This window comes from Thalassophryne amazonica, chromosome 18 (assembly GCF_902500255.1).
Source record: "Thalassophryne amazonica chromosome 18, fThaAma1.1, whole genome shotgun sequence".
In the NCBI taxonomy this organism is placed as follows: domain Eukaryota; kingdom Metazoa; phylum Chordata; class Actinopteri; order Batrachoidiformes; family Batrachoididae; genus Thalassophryne; species Thalassophryne amazonica.
Genome location: NC_047120.1, coordinates 66,506,950 through 66,529,180, shown reverse-complemented (window position 1 = coordinate 66,529,180; position 22,231 = coordinate 66,506,950). Strand labels below are relative to the sequence as shown.

The following is a 22,231-nucleotide window of genomic DNA, read 5'->3' as shown; positions in this document are numbered from 1 at the left end:
ACAGGCCTGGCATATATACTATAATGTTTTCAATGGATTCACATGGACGCAGATATTTCTTGAAATGGTGCAGTGGTTACGAAACAAGTTTTGAAAATGACAAAGACTATATCCCTTTCCGTGGGGACAAGGCCTTAGTTTGTAATTTTAGATAAGATGTAACGCTGTTGTTGCAGGAAATGGGTTCCTCTGGACTCCCCACACCTCACCTCTACCACCACCATGTTCTAAATTTCTGAGGAGAGCCCCATGTAAGTTTAAGAAATAAGCCATTTTACTGTTACATCAAGACCATTCTTGACCAAACAGCTGCCAATCTTGCAAAATATTTTCATTCAGGTTTCTTTCCTATCATAAACCACATCTTTTAAACACGAAGTAGATCTTAAATCATTATTTTCACTGCCATTTAATCCATTGCTTATACTGAATTAACGTTTTGGTCTGTAAGTTTAAAATGATGTCTTTATGTTTCACAGATTCCTTCACATCCTCAAATTTTTGACCAGCCAAAGCAAAAAAAATAAAAAATAAAATAAAAAAAATAAAATAAAAAATAATTTCAATGGACACTTTTCTAGCAGAAACAGAAATGTAGAGAAAAAAAACTTGCATTGAGGAACTTCAATTAAACCAGAGAACACTTGGTAGATGGCATAATCAATCAATTTAGTTGATAATATTTTCCCCAATCATGGCTTATTTCTGTAAATAGCTGACCAGCACAAACTACTAAAGCACTGAAGGAGGCCAAAAGAAAAATTAAACAGACTGAGTAATTAATATTTGAAAAATGGAAATGGATACAACCAGACAATTTCAAATCATATTTTCTCAAGAAGAAAAAGAAGAAGAAGAAAAAAGGAGCTTTCCAGTCTCAATTTCATATAAAGAAACACACAATCTTGCATTTTGACTACTGGTAAAACTAGACCATTAAGTAAGGCTGTCCTAATCAGGTTTTTTTTGTTGTTGTTTTTTATTTGAGTATCTATCAATACAGAGCTCCAATTGGATACTTGTATTTTCCTAGTTATTAGACACAGACACACTGCAAGTAGATTAGATAGATTAGGCTGTGACGCTACGTGCGCTCTGACCGGTCGGATATTTTCCCATATCCGGATCGGTTACCATGACAATCGGTCCACAACACATATTTTCTTTACTAACCAGGAAGCAAAAAACATGATTAGAAAATCCAAGTCGGACATAAACATACTCCATAAATATCTAAACCGCATCTGAAAAAACACACAGGTTTAAAAGGTTTGCAAAACAATAAGAGGGCAGGGGCCTCACACCAAACTGCTCCTTAATATTTTTTAATTAGGTAAACAGATTTTTCTATATGACTCATCAATTCCACTTAGTGCAGAGTTGTAGTAGTAAAACTAGAACATTTCAGAGTAATAGAGATTGAAAAAAGTTTGACTTTGGGCAAATGGCACCATCTCAGAAAGCATCACTCTGGAAATATTCCAAATCATCGTAAGTAGACTCGCTATTCGACAAACATCCCTTCTATTAAATCTTATACACATTCATATTAAACGCCAACTTTTGCTTTAGGGTGGAGGTGTCTTGTCCTGCCCAAGCGATTAGCATAGCTGTTTTCAAGAGCAGAAAGCTCCTGGTTCAAAGACCACCTGTGGCCGTGCTCCATGTAATATGGAGTTGCATCAGGAAGGGCAATCAGAATAGAACTTGTACCAAATCAACATGCAGATCCATCTCTGAACTGCTGCAGTGACCCCGGGTGAAAAAAGGGAGAAGCTGAAAGGGCTTATTTAGTGGTGTCATATCGTGCTGCTGATGGCCGTAAGGTGGACTGAACAGGGACAGTGCATGGCTCAGTATACTTTTAGGTTAATATTTTTAGAATAATAAGGTAAGTTATTATATGGCTGTGACGCTATGCATGGTCTTATTGGTTGATTACCGGTCGGATATTTTCCCATATCCGGATCGGTTACCATGACAATCAGTCCACAACATGTATTTTCTTTACTAAACAGGAAGCAAAAACCACGATTACAAAATCCAAGTCGGACATAAACATATTTGATAAATATCTAAACAGCATCTCAGAGAAAAAAAAAAAAAAACACAAATTGAAACCTTACTAGCTAATGACGGGACCATCTGTTAGCAATTTCTTCATGGAGGTGAACAGGTCTGACTACAAGCCCAAAACAATCAGCAGCTTTCATATTCGAGCAATACTGTAAGTTTGCATATATATATATATATATATATATATATATATATATATATATATATATATATATATATATATATATATATATATATATATATATATATATATATATATATATATATACACACACACACACACACACACACAAACGAGGTCTGTTAGAAAAGTATCTGACCTTTTTACTTTTTGCAAAAACCATATGGATTTGAATCACGTGTGATTGCATCAGCCAAGCTTGAACCTTCGTGCGCATGCGTGAGTTTTTTCACACCTGTCGGTTGCGTCATTCCCCTGTGAGCAGGCTTTGTGTGAGCAGTGGTCCAACCCTCTCGTCGGATTTTTTTTGTGAATAAATGTCTGAACGATTTGGAGCTTTGCTGCATCAAATCTTTCCAGAAACTGTGAGAGACCTCCAGGTGGACACCATTCGGAAAATTCATATGGCTTTCAGCGACGATTTTATGGGGATTACACAGATTAAGGAGTGCTCCAGCCGGTTTAAAGACCGCCCACAGCGTCTGAGAGCGCGGTGCACTCCGAGCGCCGATCGACAGGCTGTCTCAATGTGCAGAAAAAGTGCTGATGTCCACGTCTTCCGCAATTTCTGTGCTAGTCAGACGACGTCCCAGATCAACACAGCGTCCAGTTTAGAAATGAATGGCACATTCCACTGTTACAGGAGTTTTTGTCATGGAAAGAGGAGCAGACGCAAAGCAACGCCGTGATGAAGCCTCACAGGACATGTTGGGGCATGTCCAGCTCATGCACAATTTCTCGGATCTTTCATTAAAAAAATCTCCTTTAACAGTGGAATATCCAGATAAAATGCTGAAACCGACTTCTTCTGAAACTTCTCTGTTGTCTCACGACGTGCTGGATCAATAGAGCCTGAAATGTGGAGGTTTTCAGCTTGAAACAGGCTGACGACGGCGCCTGGGAGCGCTGCATGACGTCCCGCTCCGTGGGAAGTCCTTAAAGTGACAGAATCACCTCAAAATCTCTCATCAGCCGTTAAAATTTTCACCGAAAACCATCTTAATTTTTCGAACCGTGTCCACTTCAATGTGTCTCACAGGTTTAGAAAAAATTTTGATCAAACAAAGCGCCAGTCTCTCAGCAACTTCTTAGACAAAGGAATTCCGACGAGGGGCTGGACGACTCCTCCCACAAGGAGTGATCACAGGCGAATGACGTCACCGACAGGCGTGGAAAAACTCACGCATGCGCACAAGGGTTCAAGTATGTCTGATGTAAAAACATATGAATGAAATCCATATGGTTTTTGAAAAAAATAAAAAGGACCTATACTTTATTGACAGACCTCGTATATACACACACACACACACACACACACACACACACTGTATTTTTCGGACTATAAGTCGCACTTTTTTTTACATGTTTTGGCCGGGGGTGCAACCTATACTCCAGAACGACTTATAAATGAAAAATATACCAGTAGATTCTCAATTAATTTACCGTAATAAAACAATTTTACGTGAGAGTCGCTCTATGTTTTAAAATGGCCACCGGAAACGGAAATGCAATGCATAATGGGCACTGTAGTATGGTGGCCGCCCAACAGGTCACCGTGGTCACGATAACCAATCAGAGAACAGAAAATTGGGCGCGTATTCTTCACCTCACCCAGACAATGATTGTGAAACAGCGTGTGAAGCAGACGACACAGTGCTTGCTATTATTCCGGCAGGGCTAACAAAACAGCTTCAACCCTTGGATATCAGTGTGAGCAGAGTGTTTAAGTTGACGCTGACAGCTGCGTGGGAGCACTGGGTGAGCGACGGCGGAGGATTAACGTCTGCACTTGGAAGGAGCTGGCATCAACACCACGGGGAGGTCATGAGCTGTGCAGGAAGGTGCTGCACGAACATCGGCAGCTGACACCTGGTGTGTACTATGGTCCACAGTGGGTAATATGTTAGAAAAGAACCGTTCAGTGATGGTACGGGTTATGGTTCAACTCGCAGTGTGGTCCGCAAAATACAAACATATCCGTAGGTAAAATGCAGCTCACGAGAGGGCGCTCAAGAATTGTGTGACTGTTCCTGCGACTTCTGACTACCATAGACAAATAAAAATTTCAACATTACTGATAACTTAATAAGACAACGGGGAAGGCCCTAAAAAATGCCACCAAAAAGAAAATCATACTCTGCAGATTACAAGTTGTGACTGATGAAATATGCATCCGAAAACGGTAGCCGTCACAATATTATCATCTGAACTTTTCATGTTAACACACCTGTATGTCCATGCAACATATAGTCCAGTGCGACTTATTTATGGTTTATTTTTCTTTACAATGGATAAAGTGGCTGGTGCGACTTATAGTCCGGAAAATACGGTATATATATATATATATATATATATATATATATATATACGAGGTCTATTAGAAAAGTATCCGACCTTATTATTTTTTTCAAAAACCATATGGATTTGAATCACGTGTGATTACATCAGACATGCTTGAACCCTCGTGGGCATGCGAGAGTTTTTTCACGCCTGTCGGTTACGTCATTCGCCTGTGGGCAGTCTTTGAGTGAGGAGTCGTCCACCCACTCGTCGATTTTTTTCATTGTTTAGGAATGGCTCAGAGACTGTTGCTTTGTTTGATAAAAATGTTTTCAAAACTGTAAGGCACAACTGAGTGGACACCATTCAATAAATTCAGCTGGTTTTCGGTAAAAATTTTAACGGCTGATGAGAGATTTTGGTCTGGTAGTGTCGCTTTAAGGACGGTCCATGGCGCCTGACGGCGATCTGCGCTTCGAGGCGGCAGCGTCTCGCCGTTTCAAGTTGAAAACTTCCACATTTCAGGCTCTGTTGACCCAGTAAGTCGTCAGAGAACAGAGAACTTTCAGAAGAAGTCGGCATGAGGAGTTTATTCGGACATTCCATTGTTAACGGTCATTTTGTAATGAAAGAACGTGCGGGCAGAGTCGCATGTCGGGCTGGACCCAACCGCGGGGGGTCGCGGCAGGAAAAACACCTCCGTTGGAAATCTTAACGGGCAAGTTGGAACATGCCCAAGCTGTTAAACAATTTCTCAGTTACTCACTTGTTGAAAGCCATTAAAAGCCGCCTGAATTCTACAAATGGTTTTCAACACGGAGGTGTTTTTCCTGTCGCGGCGCACACAGATTTGCCGAGTCGTCACGGAAACGACTCAGCGAATTTGCGCGTACGTCTTTCATTAAAAAAATGTCCTTAAACAGTGGAATGTCCGCATAAATTCCTCATGCCGGCCTCTTCTGAATCTTCTCTGTTCTCTCACGATGTCCTGTGTGAATTAAGCCTTAAATTAGGATGTTTTCAGCTCGAAACAGGCCGACGACAGCGCCTGGAAGCGCTGCAGGACGTCCCGCTCCGTGGGAAGTCCTTACACCGACAGAAACACCCCATAATCTCTCATCAGCCGTTAAACTTTTCACAGAAAACCATCTTAATTTCTCGAATAGTGTCCACTCGGATATTCCTCACAGGTCCAGAAAAAATTTTGATAAAGCAACGCGCGCCGTCTCGAGCAGCGTGTGAAACAAAGGAATTCAGCCGAGAGGGCGGGACCACATCTCACTCAAGGCCTGCCCACAGGGAAATGACGTCACCGACACGCGTGAAAAAACTCACGCATGCGCACGAGGGTTCAAGCATGATTGGTGTAATCGCATGTCATTCAAATCCATATAGTTAAAAAAAAAAATAAAAGGGTCGGTTTATTATCTAAGAGACCTCGTATATATGAATAAAACAGCCATATAATAAACAAATTATTAACCTCGTTTGCTCGGTCTGTACGGGATATGTGTTTTTTGCACGGAGCTCACGAACACTCGGTACGTACTGTCAACACGTCGGTCAGATATTTCCCCATACAGACCTCACGGTTGGTTAATAATCCTTTAATATCAGGTTTTGGAGCTTTTCGATGCATTCTTTTAAAAATTTAATGTGCCAATGACACGAGCCACGTTGAAGTATGAATCATTGCATCCTTTAGTTGATCTTCCATCTCTCAGTTTCTTTTCATAGTCCTTTATCGGCCGTTATAAATGGCAATACAAATTTATCTGCAAGAAACTCATACCAGTGGCAGGGCCTCAGCACTTCCCTAGTCTGAGCAATCCTCTATACTAATATGCGCATATGCAAACCCGCTGTCGCAGTCTGATCAGTCCCCCTGCCTTCATTATCAATAACATTATTCCTTTTGATTGGTAGAGAGTCAGACTCAGAGAGTTAATCTCACATGCGCTGGTGTCGCACTCTGATCGGTCCCCATCTTTCATTATGAAATAATGCTGAATTTATGTGGAAATTATTGCTGTACACAAGCTTCAGAGATCGGTCACTAAGATAGATGACTGGAGCTCAGTTTTAAGCAGAAACAAGGCAATAATTGGTGAATCGCTGCTGATGCTCCGAAATGACGCATACACAGTGAAGGCAGGGGGATTGTCCAGTCTGCGACACCGGTCTGTCAATTTATTGACTGGGATCAAACATAAATGCAGTGCATATCAATATTATGTGCAAAAAATGTCTTCAAAAGTGCGCCTATTAGGAGGAGGAAAACAGACACAACAATAATAAACACTTGGCTATTTATGTGGAAAATGCTACCCGCCTGAACCGTAAGAAGGTTATATCACATGTGGCATCTGTCAGAAACAGACCTGTTGCATATTTCCAGGGAAGGAGAGTGAAATACATTTTTAAAACACAGACTGCTCCAGTAGCATAAATAGGGTAACACTGACTGACAGCACAATGCTTATGAAAGGGACAAAAAAGAAGAGCCTTTTCACGTCATTGTACACAAAATTTGACATCAGGATTTAACCCATCCTAATTACAGTTACATCAAATCCAACCACTAAGAGCAATGGGCAGCCACAGCCCCGTGTCGGGGACCAACTCTACATGTAGAGACGCTACCTTGGTCAAAAGCAGTGAAAGGAGGAGTTCCTTATGTGCATGTTTTTGATGGAGGGAGGAAACTGGAGCTACCGAGCGAAACTGATGCGCACTGTTGATGATCTGTGTGAATAAGACAGACTTGTGGCATGTTTAAAGGAAAGTGTTAATGTGTTTTTAAAAGATGCACTATGACTCTATTGTGTAACAGCAGCACTATGGACTGCCTGTTCGCTTCACCGACACTACGCGTTTGAAACAAAATAAGAGAGAAGGACAGGTACTTATTTGGTGACTTGGGTCTGATTTATCAGACAACGATCACTCCAAAAATGCCTTGATTGGGCCCAGTTTGCCTTCATCAGATCTGGACATCCCTACCATTAAGTCATCACCTTTACAGTAATTGCTGTGTGATGTCCATTTGTTTGTGACACTGGTACATAACAGTAAATTAAAGGATATAACCAACCAACACTATATTCATGAAATGATTAGATAAATACAAAGTATTTGACCAACTTGATAACTGATTAATTGGTAAATAATTAGTATAAAAAACTGAACTTTGACTGGTTCTAGCATCATGAATATTACAATTTACTCATCTCTCACCTAACAGTCTTAAAAACTAATAAATTAAATATCTTGATCTTAAGGAGAATGCAGTGTGTATTTCTACCATTTTAACCACTTTCTGGCTGTTTGATGATTAAATTATCAAAATATTACTCAATAGTGAAGTTAATGTGAGCTGTATAATTACAGGACATTCACGTGAATGTGCAAAAATAAAGGAAAGGAAGAAGAGGTCAGTCAAAGAGAGAGTACTGAGCCTTAATGTGGTCCATGAGAATATGCTTGGATTACTGTCATTATGTGGCCCTAGCTAGCAGAGGTGGGACGAAGTCACTGTCAAGTCATGAATCGGCAAGTCTCAAGTCAGTCTGCAAACAACTGGTGGTCATTAAGACTTGAGATTTGCCAATTCATGACTTGAGAATGACTTGTTGGTGACTTCATCCCACCTCTGCTAACTAGAGCCATGGCATGCAAAATAATTTTGTATTTGAGGCAAATTAATTTACGAAGCTGGACGGCCAGCTAGTTGTAAACAGCCCACACACAGGGCTTCAAACCAATATTTTAACCGACCAATCGGTTCATTCTGATTTTGGGGTCCACTATAAAAATTAGCGTCACCAAACCGGTTGGAACCAAATGAGATATGGTTAATAACATTTCACGTTTGACAGGCTGTTTGACATAACTACATCGATTTTTTATACATTAAAAAATGTCTATATAGGCTATATTTTATATTCAATAATACATTCTATAATCTATCCCTAATATATTAACAATAATCCTTATATTTAGTTTATGCAATTACTTACAGGCTCTAAAAATGGGGGGGGGGGGGGGGGGATGTGTATAAAAATGGTTGTAATTCAAACACCCTTAATGTAACGGTTTTATTTTTTTGTCAGTTTCACAGTCACATCTTGACTGTATCATTTCAGCTCCAATTTGGGGATGTACAGAGGCAAAATTACAAAAATTGTGTGACTCTCCAAATACTTGGGTAATTTATTTTGTCTTCTCTCTTATTACTCGTAGTCAGCACAGGGAATCTGACGTGGATGTGCGTGTCGGATGTGCGTGTCATTTTGGTACATTTTAAACTGGATGCTCTTTCTGATGTACTCAGAGAATGGGGCACCGTTTCTTTTGGTAGCATGAACCGGTTGCATCATCATACTTCCCTTGTCCTAATACTTCTGTACCTGGCTGTACTGCAAAAAGTTGTAAACACATGCAGAGAGCTTGTTATGCTAGTGCATTTTTTTCGTCTCTCACTTTAATTAGTAAGTAAGGAAGTTGCTTTGGCTTGTCCCTTTTATTTATTTATTTAAGTGAGCAGATCCATGTCATTCTGCTTGTTGGGCTCTCACTTTAACACCGCAAAAACAGTTTTTCTCTCTCTAAAGAACCTGCTTTATGACATCATAAATACCTACAGATCCCTGTCCTCTTGTAGTTGCTGTCACTTAAACTGTAGTTATTGGACAAAAGGTGCTACACACAAAGTTTATTATAACTATAAAATCGGTATTTCCTGACATCACTACGATCTTCAAAAATATTTCAAACAACTTCTGAATAGGTAAAAGCCCAGTTATCGAGATGCTGTGCCACTGAGCAAAATACGCAGCAGGTCCTGAAAATGAAATGATTTATGTGATGACTCGCTGGTGGCTGAACATGGCTGTGCTTCAGTTTCGTTCCAGGGCCACACAAAAACACACCAACAATGGCAATTTGAGCACAATCGTCGGACCCGTGGGCCTAAATTTAGCTCTCCCAAACGACTTGTACCATCGACAGCCTCTTCTTTGACTAAAGCGCCAGGGTCCGAAATATGATGGGGGAAAACGTAAAGATTTAAATGTTAACGATTTCAAACAACATCACGGGATGAGCTGCGACACGCTGTCCAATCGGTATCACTATAAAACGCCCGGAAACTTCATGCTCCATCTTACAATCAGACCGACTGAAGCAGCCTTCCGATACGGGAGCGTCGTGTTCAGCTACTTAGCTTAGCTTAAAGCTAACTGTTATAGCAGACAAGCTAGCTGGAGGAACGACACAGACACTCGCGGTTAGCATTAGCCAACTACGACAAAAACAACAGCAATCCTGCGTCATTTTCGGCTTTTAAGCCAACAAAAACTGCCCCAAAACACCATAGTACCGTCACAAATGATACCATCAAACAATACTTTACCATTTCCATCGCTGGCGGAGGCGGAAAGTGCCGGAGAGGAGAGTTTAGGCCTCTTGGCTGAAGGCGGGCCAGAGTCCAGAACGTTCTCGGCCATATTTTGTCGAAATAAAAATATATAAAGTATCCACAATGGCAGGCGTTTTCACGCCCTTACAATCGCATTCCTCTTTGTTTCCAATATTGCGACTTTTCCCCCTCCTTCAAGGGGCCTAAGAGGGGGAAAGTCCCGTGTAGAAATGACTCCTCTTTCCCTGGGTTCGCCTCTCGATTTCAGCCTCGGCGTAGATGAACCCCCCTCCCTCCTCCCCGCTCCGATTTTTTGTTCTTTATAAATTTCTGCCAGCGGAGGAGCAGGAGGAGGCGGAGGTGAAAGTAAAGTGGGAGACACAGACACGGCGACTTGTCTCCAAACTACACGGCCGCCTCTTGGCGTGAACACAAAGTGTGCAGGACGGTGTCGCCTTCCTCTCCTCAGGCGTGTGGATGAAGATAATGTCGGCCAGAAAGAGCTGCTTTGGCTGCGAAGTGCTACTGCTGCTGCTGGTGGCGCGCCAGTAATAATTAAAAAAAAAAGAGAGAAAAATATCACAGTCATTTTGTGTGTTAACGTGTTCTTTGGTTAAGGAAATAGGTTACATTTTGGAAGCCATCCTGCAGGAGCTCTTTCAAAAACGCACTTCATGAAGTCTTCAAGTTCTACCTGCTGTGGTCAAAAAGTTCACAAGGAGACTCGGAAGACCTCAGCGTCATCAATTTGATTAAAGGACACATTTGCTGTGCCAATAATTTGAGTTATAAGCAGTTTCATCATGTCAAACCTTAAATAAAAATATGAGCTTCACCAACTGGGGCAGCAGTGGTTTAGTGGTCTGCGCTGTTGCCTCACAGCAAGAAGGTCATGGGTTCAATTCCCACATGTGGTCTTTCTGTGTGGAGTTTGCATGTTCTCCCTGTGTTTGCATGCATGGGTTTCCTCCAGGTGCTTCTGTTTCCTCCCACATCCAAAGACGTGGGTTAGGTGAACTGGAATCTTTAAATTGTCCATAGGTGTGTGAGTGGGTGTCAATGTGTTGTTTGTCTGTTTGTGGCCCTGCGACAGACTGGTGTCTTGTCCTGGGTCTACCTCGCCTCACGCTCTATGACTGCTGGGATAGGCTCCAGCCTCTGACCCTTGATTGGACTAAGCGGTTGAAGATGAGAGTGTGTGTGTGTGTATGTGTGTGTGTGTGAGCTTCACCAATTGGTGGACGGTATAGTGAAGTTACCCGACTGCGAACTCGCCCCAGGTGAAGTCACCCCACTCTACTAACACAATATTTCAATTCTTGTATGTTCATGTAATACATTATTTATACACACCAATAGCATAATACACTGTTCTTAATCACATTTTGTAAGTGAGATGATGCTTTAAGGTCGGGGAATGTAACTGTCAGGTAACAAGCCCCATGATGGGAGAAGCAGGGAGCACTGCCCAGTTCTATACATCACACTGGCAGGTCCTTAATTTTAAACTAGTCATTCTTAATTATTTAAAAAATAAGCATGGATAGTTGGAGTGGGGTGACTTCACTTGGGGCGAGTTCTCAGTGGGGTGGCTTCACTCGCTACCTTGGTGGACTACAGGACCCGACTTTATGAAACAGTACTGGGAGATAGACTACTCAAACTTCAGTGAAAGACTAAAAATGGTGGCGTGCTATGGGGACTAGAAAAATTAGACCTAGTTTAAAGGTCTAAAATTTAGACCACCCAGTTGGGGTGGTTTAAGCCTGTTGGTCCTGGTCTAAGGCCAAGATGGCATAGAAGGCCATACTCAGAAAAGAAAAGGTTTTTCCAAGACCATCAGGGTTGCCTTCTTTCCTTCAGCCTGTGGATGAAGATAATGTCCACCAGAAAGAGCTGCTTTGGCTGCACAGTGCAGCTGCTGGTGGCATGCCCATACTATTTTTTCTTTAAAAGGATCACAATGTCATTTTGGAGGACCTTGGTTGAGGAAAGACATCATTAAATTTTCTAAGCCATCCTGCAGGGGCTCTTTCAAGAACCCACTTCCTGAAGTCTTGAAGATCTAGTTGCCGTGGTAAAAAACTTCTCAAGAAGACTATAACAAAGCGGAAAATCTCAGCATCATCATTTGATTAAAGCAAGAGATTTGAATTATACATTGTTTCATCATGTGAAACAGTTTAATTCACATTTAATTATGAGCAGCACCAATTGGTAGACTACAAATATATAGACTGAGGTTAGATTCCAGCCCCCAGTTTAATGAAACAGTACTGGGAGATAGACTACTCAAACTTTAATCAAAGAGTAAAAATGGTGGCATGCTATGGGGACTAAGCAAGTTAGACCTAGTTGAAAGGTCTAAAATTTAGACCACCCAGTTGGTCCTGGTTGGTCCTGGTCTAAGGCCAAGATGGCATAGACAGGAGGCGAAACTCACATCAAGAGAGGATTTTTCCAAGATCACCAGGGTCACCTTCTTTCCTTCAGCATGTGGATGAAGATAATGTCCACCAGAAAGAGCTGCTTTGGCTGCAAAGTGCTGCTGCTGGTAGCATGCCCATAATGATTTTTCTTAAAAAGGATCACAATATAATTTTTTTTTTTTTTTGGTGGGGGGGGGCTACATGATCTTTGGTTCAGGAAAGAGATGATTAAATTTTCTAAGCCATCCTGCAGGAGCACTTTCAAGAGTTCTTCATGAGTTCAAGAACCCACTTCAAGTTGTAGCTGCTGTGGTCAAAAAGTTTTCAAGAAGACTAATGGACCAGAAAACTTCAACATCATCATTTGATTAAAGCAAGATTGTTCCAGGTTATCTAATAGATGCAAAAGACAAGAAAATTCAGCCTATTTTCACAACGATTATTGTTATGCACAACTTTACACCCCTTTGCACTATTCTATTACGATCCCCCACGATCCAGAAAAAGTGCAAATATGGGATGAAATGGCTTATTCCAGCATGTCTCCTATCAGGCTGGCTTATAAAGTGCAGACCTGGAAACTGGCTGCATTCTCAGCCAGAACTGCAACAAACGTTGCATTTCGCTTCAAATTTGTACCCCGATGGAGCACAATCAAACAAGTATCTGTACTCACTACCCCGTTTAAAGATGTTTGAATATGATTGAAGCTGTTAAGACTACAAACACACGGAAGTGACCCTGTAATTACGTTGAATGGTTTAATCAGGATGAAATTTTTTAAACAGAAAATTTCACCCCAATTTCAAAATTGGTGCCGATGGTGGCCGTAACTACTGCGTATGCCAAGTTTGCTCAAGACTGACAAAAGATGGATCAAGTAGTTACTGTGATGCTTTAAAACACGCCCCAATTTGCTATTCTGGAAGAAACGGGAAGGAACGGCACTCTGTGGAATCGCTATACCCCCATCACACTAGAGGCTGAATGAAAATTTGCCCCACTTTCGAGAGGTGTCGAGGTGCATTTGTGGCCATTGGACAGCAGTCTGAGCACATCCAAACAGTCGGGCACAGTCATGCAGCCGCCCTGAATGTTGTACTCATGTTCAAAACAGTCAGGGCGCAGTCGAAGTGGAAAAATAAAGAACGGCAGTCGAAGTGCCGTCTGACCGCAGTGTAACTGCATTCTTGACAATCAGACGGAGTGACATTCAGATCAGGTTTGGGGGGGTGTTCGGTATGTTTCCACCACGCCAAATCCTGGCTGAATGTCCCGAATGTGCCTGAACGCAACATGAGTGCACCTCTAGTGCTGCTGGAATATATTCTGCCGAACCACAGTCGGATCGCAATTGTACGGCTTGTAAGTGCTTTCTTATTCTTACTGCATTCTGGCAGTTATCCAGATCCTTTGACAGTGTTCCACCTACATTTGTACTGTGTTCTGGGGCTCGTGCACGGCATGTCCACGAATCAGTCTGGGCCGGTCGGAGTGCAGTCTGGGTATTCGGACGGCTGTCCTCCGCAATTGCTATTCCCTCTCAGATGTGGCACAAATTGTGTTGTTTTTGACATTCCGCCTGATTAGGTTTGGCTCGTGCTCATTTGTACTAAGTGTGATGGAGCCCTTAGACTCAGACTTTCCTGACTCAGACTCTCTAAATTTTAACCACTGGTTGAGTGAGTCTCAGAATGGTTTAGCCCAAAACATTTTAGTATACCTCACAAAAACAACAACAACAACAACCAAAAACCAGTTCCTGGTCTGTGCTTCAGGTTACCTGTCTGTGTCCTTGGACAAGATGCATCTTCCCAGTCCACCCAGTTGTGACCTTACCTGGGGAAGTAACCTTTGACTAACTGGTATCCAGTCCGTCAAGAGCAGGAGACTCTCATCCCCTTCAAGCTGCAGTATGAATACGGCATTACCTGTCCATGAACTGGCATGAACACGCTCAAGACTGGAGATGACAGTGATCTTCAGGAGGAGCACCCCCTGCCCGCTCCCCACTGCTGCCCAATCGCTATTCTCAGTAATAATGTTTCTATGGTAGAAACATTCAAGTTTCTGAGATCCACCATCTCCCATGTGAACAGCAAACACACATGCACACTCATCAGGAAGGCCCGGCAGAGGATGTACTTCCTGAATGCAGCTCAGGAAGCTGGTCCAGTTTTACACAGCAACAATTCAGTCTCTTCTATCCACGTCCATCATCGTCTGGTTTGGTTCAGCAACCAAACAGGATAGGATCAGTCTGCAATGGACCATCAGGTCTGCAGAGAGGATCACTCTCTGCAGACCTCTCAAGCCATCACTTGACCCAGCTATCTTAGCTAATTATATGCCAATCTCCAACCTTCCTTTTCTCTCAAAAATTCTTGAAAGGGTAGTTGTAAAACAGCTAACTGATCATCTGCAGAGGAATGGTCTATTTGAAGAGTTTCAGTCAGGTTTTAGAATTCATCATAGTACAGAAACAGCATTAGTGAAGGTTACAAATGATCTTCTTATGGCCTCGGACAGTGGACTCATCTCTGTGCTTGTTCTGTTAGACCTCAGTGCTGCTTTTGATACTGTTGACCATAAAATGTTATTACAGAGATTAGAGCATGCCATAGGTATTAAAGGCACTGCACTGCGCTGGTTTTAATCATATTTATCTAATAGATTACAATTTGTTCATGTAAATGGGGAATCTTCTTCACAGACTAAGGTTAATTATGGAGTTCCACAAGGTTCTGTGCTAGGACCAATTTTATTCACTTTATACATGCTTCCCTTAGGCAGTATTATTAGACAGCATTGCTTAAATTTTCATTGTTACACAGATGATACCCAGCTTTATCTATCCATGAAGCCAGAGGACACACACCAATTAGCTAAACTGCAGGATTGTCTTACAGACATAAAGACATGGATGACCTCTAATTTCCTGCTTTTAAACTCAGATAAAACTGAAGTTTTTGTACTTGGCCCCACAAATCTTAGAAACATGGTGTCTAACCAGATCTTTACTCTGGATAGCATTACCCTGACCTCTAGTAATCCTGTGAGAAATCTTGGAGTCATTTTTGATCAGGATATGTCATTCAATGCGCATATTAAACAAATATGTAGGACTGCTTTTTTGCATTTGCGCAATATCTCTAAAATTAGAAAGGTCTTGTCTCAGAGTGATGCTGAAAAACTAATTCATGCATTTATTTCCTCTAGGCTGGACTATTGTAATTCATTATTATCAGGTTGTCCTAAAAGTTCCCTGAAAAGCCTTCAGTTAATTCAAAATGCTGCAGCTAGAGTACTGACAGGGACTAGAAGGAGAGAGCATATCTCACCCATATTGGCTTCTCTTCATTGGCTTCCTGTTAATTCTAGAATAGAATTTAAAATTCTTCTTCTTACTTATAAGGTTTTGAATAATCAGGTCCCATCTTATCTTAGGGACCTCATAGTACCATATCACCCCAATAGAGCGCTTTGCTCTCAGACTGCAGGCTTACTTGTAGTTCCTAGGGTTTGTAAGAGTAGAATGGGAGGCAGAGCCTTCAGCTTTCAGGCTCCTCTCTTCTGGAACCAGCTCCCAATTCGGATCAGGGAGACAGACACCCTCTCTACTTTTAAGATTAGGCTTAAAACTTTCCTTTTTGCTAAAGCTTATAGTTAGGGCTGGATCAGGTGACCCTGAACCATCCCTTAGTTATGCTGCTATAGACTTAGACTGCTGGGGGGTTCCCATGATGCACTGAGTGTTTCTTTCTCTTTTTGCTCTGTATGCACCACTCTGCATTTAATCATTAGTGATTGATCTCTGCTCCCCTCCACAGCATGTCTTTTTCCTGGTTCTCTCCCTCAGCCCCAACCAGTCCCAGCAGAAGACTGCCCCTCCCTGAGCCTGGTTCTGCTGGAGGTTTCTTCCTGTTAAAAGGGAGTTTTTCCTTCCCACTGTTGCCAAGTGCTTGCTCACAGGGGGTCGTTTTGACCGTTGGGGTTTTTCCGTAATTATTGTATGGCCTTGCCTTACAATATAAAGCGCCTTGGGGCAACTGTTTGTTGTGATTTGGCGCTATATAAATAAAATTTATTTGATTTGATCACTGGTGCTAAGCTGCCCTCCATGCAGGACTTGTACAACTGCAGGGTGAAGAAAGGGACAGGAAGCATCCCTGCAGACCCATCACACCCTGGTCTTAACCTTTTGAACTTCTACCCTCTGGATGGTGCAACAGGACACTGTACACTAAAACAAACAAACAAACAAACAAACACAGGAACGGTTTCTTCCCCCACGCCATCACTCTAATGAACAGTTAGACATACTGTCTGTGACAAATAAACCTATGACAACACACATCAAACTCTCATCAGAGTCCACACAGCAGGTATCAAATATCTAGATATGTTTTCACACATTGCACATACATTTCAATTTCAGTTTTATTTACTAAGAGGGACAAAGTACATTAATGAACGTTTCCTTTTTAAAATAAATACAAAATAAAAATGTAAATTTACACAATTGCAGCAATAGGCTGATTTCCATTGTCAGTCCCCCTGCCAGATGGTACAGGCAAATTCCTAAAATAGTAAAACAAAAAACACATAATGAAACCATATCAAACACAGTGTACTCAACGCTGCTACAACACAGATTGCATCACATTCCCAGCCCTTTACACAATGTACAAGTTTCACATAATAGCAAACACTACTAACTGTGAGGGCAAGTTTGAGTGGACATCAACCATCCCTTCAGATGTTTTTTAAAAGTACTAAAAGTGGGGCATTCCCTAACAGTGGATGGTATGGTGTTCCAGAAATGACCACCCTTGACAGATAGAGCAATCTGGCCAAAGGTGGTGTGTCTACATGGGATGACATAGTTGCCTCAGTTGGATGCTCGAGTGGTTCTGGCCGCGGGGCTGCAAGAGGAGCGGCTTTGATGACGTAACCCTAGGGGGGTGGGGCTAGGCCATTAAACATTTTGAAGACTAAGCAAGCTGTTTTAAAATTTATATAGCTTTCAAAACTTAAGAAATCATGTTTATCTAAGATGTTACAATAATGATATGATCGCGATTTCTTGTTGAATACTTGTAATGATGTCTTATACAAACATTCAAGGGGCTTGAGAGTTGAGTCCACCCACTTTGCACTGTTATCATTGTGAGCAAGGGCAACCACAGTCAAATTTCTTGTACGTACTTGGCCAGTAAAGCTGATTCTGATTCGGATGAGAGGCTTCAGGATGTACTTCTAATTCTTGAACCTGCAGAGGAGGTTGGAGGTTATGTGATTGTTTACGTTTATCAGTGAACATTATGGCTCAGAGAGTTGTTTGCAAGTTTCTCTGAAATGTTCTGGAGATCATCCTTGGGATACAGGATAAGATGACTTTCTATGCAGGTCAGGTCTGGGAACATGCTCATGGTGCCATGTGCCACTGCATCCACCTCACTATGGAACTGCCTTGGATCCTGGAGAGTACTACCCAGATGGACAAGCGGTCCATTCCCCCCTCTTAAAAGTACCTATCTTTCACAGTCAGATTAAATGTGGGTGTCCTCATGACCTTTCCCAATTGGTGGGATTTTCAACACTGATGGAACTGTGTGCTGACCATGCCCAGAGGAACTTGCTACATTTTCAAAATTTTTATCATATCAAAAGAGCTGACAAGAAAGCTTCTGAATGCTGTAGACACATTTGACAATTGTTTCATTTGCAATAATCCTTTTTATTGTGCCAATAGATTGTTCTGTCCAGAAGGTCTTATTTCTGCCACGCCGATTGCTCCAGACCTGTTATCAGGTTTTCTTTTATTACCTCTGACGGTTTCATTTTGTCTCACTCTGTAGTATGGGGAGTGTTCAAAATGTTCCAAGGTAAGAATGTTGTATGTTTCATTTGACAAACTTGTCATATAATTCCAGGCCAAAGTTGGTCAATTTTCAGGCTTGAATATTTTATTTATGATGTCTTCTGCATATCCGCTGCTTCATAAATTACTTAGAATATCATGGTTATAACAAGTTCAATATTTAAGTTAATTTGACTTGGATGGAAATTATTGCAAAGCATTCTTGCTGTTGTTTGATGTAAAACAGTTTACCCCAATACAAAAGTCTAAATATGAAACTCAAAATGTGTTTTTATATACAATGTACAGTTGTGATCAAAAGTTTACATACCCTGGCAGATTTTTTTTTTTTTTTTTTTTTTTTGGCCATTTTTCAGAGAATATGAATGACAACAAAAACTTTTTTTCACTCACGGTTAGTGGTTGGGTGAAGCCATTTATTGTCAAACAACCAGGTTTCCTCTTTTTAAATCATAATGACGACACAAACTACCAAAATGAACCTGATCAAAGGTTTACATACCCCTGTTCTTAATAGTGTGTATTGCCCCCTTTAACATCAGTGACAGCTTGGAGTCTTTTGTGGTAGTTGTGGACGAGGCTCTCTGATGGTAAAACTGCCACTGAATATGTTTCAGACTTTATTTACATTAATTACAAAGAAATACAAACAGTATGACACTCTATGGTTAATCTGCATGGAGTAGACAGTTCTCAAAAACTGAGTGACTGTGACTGTGCAAGAAGAAGAGTGAGGAAAGCCATCAAGACACCCAGACAACCCAGAAGAAGTTATAGGCTTACGTGGCTGTGATTGGAGAAATTGTGCACAGTGCAAGCTTTGCATTTTGTATCATCACTTATCCATCTTCATGTTGAAGTGTTATAAGAGGAAGTTTTTCTTAAAAAGAAGACCTGAAAGTTTAGCTACAAAGTGCCAGAAGGTACATCTGAGATGCAAGCCTGGATTTGATCTGTTTTGGTGAAAGAAAATCCTTCTCTGCTCTACTCCACTATGAAGCTAAGAGTAGTCATACAAAATGCAAAGCTTGCACTGTGCACAATTTCTCCAATCACAGCCACATAAGCCCATGACTTCTTCTGGGTTGTCTGGGTGTCTTGGTGGCTTTCCTCACTCTTCTACTTCTTGCACAGTCACTCAGTTTTTGAGAACTGTTTACTCCATGCAGATTTACCATAAAGTGCCATACTGCTTGTATTTCTTTGTAATTAATGTAAATAAAATCCAAGACATATTCAGTGGCAGCTTCACCATCAGAGAGCCTCGTCCACAAACTACCACAAAAGACTCCAAACTGTCACTGATGTTAAAGGGGGCAATACACAGTATTAAGAACAGGGTATGTAAACTTTGGATCAGGTTCATTTGGGTAGTTCTCTTGTCATTTTGATTTAAAAAGAGGAAACACAGTTGTTTGACAATAAATGGCTTCACCCAACCACTAACCATGAGTGAAAAAAAAGTTTTTGTGTTGTCATTCCTATTCTCTTAAAAATGGCCAAAAAAGCAAAAATTCTCACAGGGTATGTAAAACTTTGAGCACAACTGTAAATGAGAAAAAACTATGACTGTATGAAAAATGCAAACAAGCAAAAACCCACAGTGATAATTATATTTACTTTGACTTCAGTTTCATCGCAGTTAGTAACCTAAGATATTTCTTGTTTTGACCTAATTTCTCTTGTTAATGTGCATTTATTCCTGCATTTAAGGCCTTAAGCATATTCGAAAAATGTTGGGAGAGGGGCACTTTAGGGCTAGAAATTAGGTAAAATAAATAAATAATGCTATTTCAAACAGTTGATATCAAAAGGTGCTTGTAATCATGATTTGGTACAAAGTCTTTGAAGAGCAAAGATGGGCTTTGTCAATAAATATGTGAGAGGCTCGGAGGCATTTGTATTGGGCCACCACACAGTGGAAATGTGTATTGTGGTCAGACAAATCAGGATTCCAGATCTTTTTTTAAAGAAATGGAGGCTGTGTGGTCCAGACCAGAGATGAAGAAGACCATTCAGACTGTTATCACTCAGTAACAAGTCTTAAAGCCAGGGTCTGTCGTGTTCTGGGGTTGTGATAGTACTTTTAGCAATTAATGCAGAAATGTATATTGAGATTTTAGAGCTCCAACCAGCATCCGTTACAATATCTCACTTTGCTGCCTTCAAGACAACATCATGCATTTTTCAAGAAGCCAGTGCAAAACCATATTCTGCACACATGACAAAGGCAGAAGTGGGTATGGGTATTGGACTGGCCTGCCTACAGTCATGACCTGTCCCCAATAGAGAATGTGTGGAGAATTTTGATATGAAAAAATGCTTTTAAGTGTTGTAAGAAGGAATCACCACATTACATTATCCTGACTTGCTTTTTTTTTCCTCATTTTTGTTTTTGAGTTTTGGAATGTGTTGCATGCATTAAATTCAGGAATGGATGTATAAATGAAGTGAAGCTGATCATACAAACCATGAAATATCTTGGGTTCATACAGTCTGCAATGAAATAGAAGTTAATGTAAAAGAATCACTTTTTTCAAAATTTACATTTTCCAAACCATTGCACCTTTTTTCTCATTTGGGGTTGCATTCATGTTTGTATTTATTTATATGTGTGACAATAATATATTTTAAGAATGCCTAGTCCAATTTTGATAATACGTAGGAGCTTCTTTGGGGCTATGGATGGGAAAAAGTGATTTGAATTTGTTGAGGATCAGTCAATGATCAGGGTCAGAGTGAGATCAAAACCAAACTCCCATCCCCATGTTAAGATAAAGTAAGTAGCAGAAAGGTACTGAGGTAGATTGGTCAACATTGCTTATCCCTGAATACTATGGTGTGATGCAGTTGAGAGTCTATGACTCCATGATGGGACACCGGGTCATCGCAGATTACTTCCCCAGCCAAGGCCAGAACCTATTTGTAGTTGGGGGTTGGCTGAGATGATGCAGACACAGACAGGTAGTGTAAGCAGGAATCAAACCCAGGTCGGGCCTACTCCTTATACTACTGAGCTACTTGCTCTGTAAAACACAGTTTAACATTTTGGGTCAACTTACAAATATAATGTCAAGGGTTGCCTGGAAAAATTATGTTAAGCCAACAAAAACAGTTTGTACTTCCATCACAAAATGTTACTTTGAATAAAAATGTAAAGTTAACTCTTCTTAGTTTATTTTATTTAAAATAGTTCACTCATTCACCTTCCTTAGTAGTTCTTCTGCATCTGTCAACTGACTAATGGACTAACTATTTGTTTCAGCTATAATTATGTGCATTTATTAATTACACCAGACATAGTAGTAACACTTTTGTACACTCAACAAAAATATAAACGCAACACTTTTGGTTTTGCTCCCATTTTGTATGAGATGAACTCAAAGATCTAAAACTTTTTCCACATACACAATATCACCATTTCCCTCAAATATTGTTCACAAACCAGTCTAAATCTGTGATAGTGAGCACTTCTCCTTTGCTGAGATAATCCATCCCACCTCACAGGTGTGCCATACCATGATACTGATTAGACACCATGATTAGTGCACAGGTGTGCCTTAGACTGCCCACAATAAAAGGCCACTCTGAAAGGTGCAGTTTTGTTTTATTGGGGGGGGATACCAGTCAGTATCTGGTGTGACCACCATTTGCCTTATGCAGTGCAACACATCTCCTTTGCATAGAGTTGATCAGGTTGTCAATTGTGGCCTGTGGAATGTTGGTCCACTTCTCTTCAATGGCTGTGTGAAGTTGCTGGATATTGGCAGGAACTGGTACACGCTGTCGTATACGCCGGTCCAAAGCATCCCAAACATGCTCAATGGGTGACATGTCCGGTGAGTATGCCGGCCATGCAAGAACTGGGACATTTGCAGCTTCCAAGAATTGTGTACAGATCCTTGCAACATGGGGCAGTGCATTATCCTGCTGCAACATGAGGTGATGTTCTTGGATGTATG

The 22,231-nt window shown here is 41.1% G+C and overlaps 1 protein-coding gene across 1 annotated transcript in view; it reads right to left on the bottom strand.

Annotated features, from left to right (window-relative positions):
* Positions 1-10,427, bottom strand: part of ep300a (E1A binding protein p300 a) — a 52,792-nt gene extending 42,365 nt beyond the window's left edge. Inside the window, 1 exon segment of the mRNA XM_034194604.1 lies at positions 9,951-10,427. Within this exon segment, the coding sequence (XP_034050495.1) occupies positions 9,951-10,044 (94 nt within the window). The 5' untranslated portion in view covers positions 10,045-10,427.
* Positions 10,428-22,231: the final 11,804 nt, after the last annotated feature.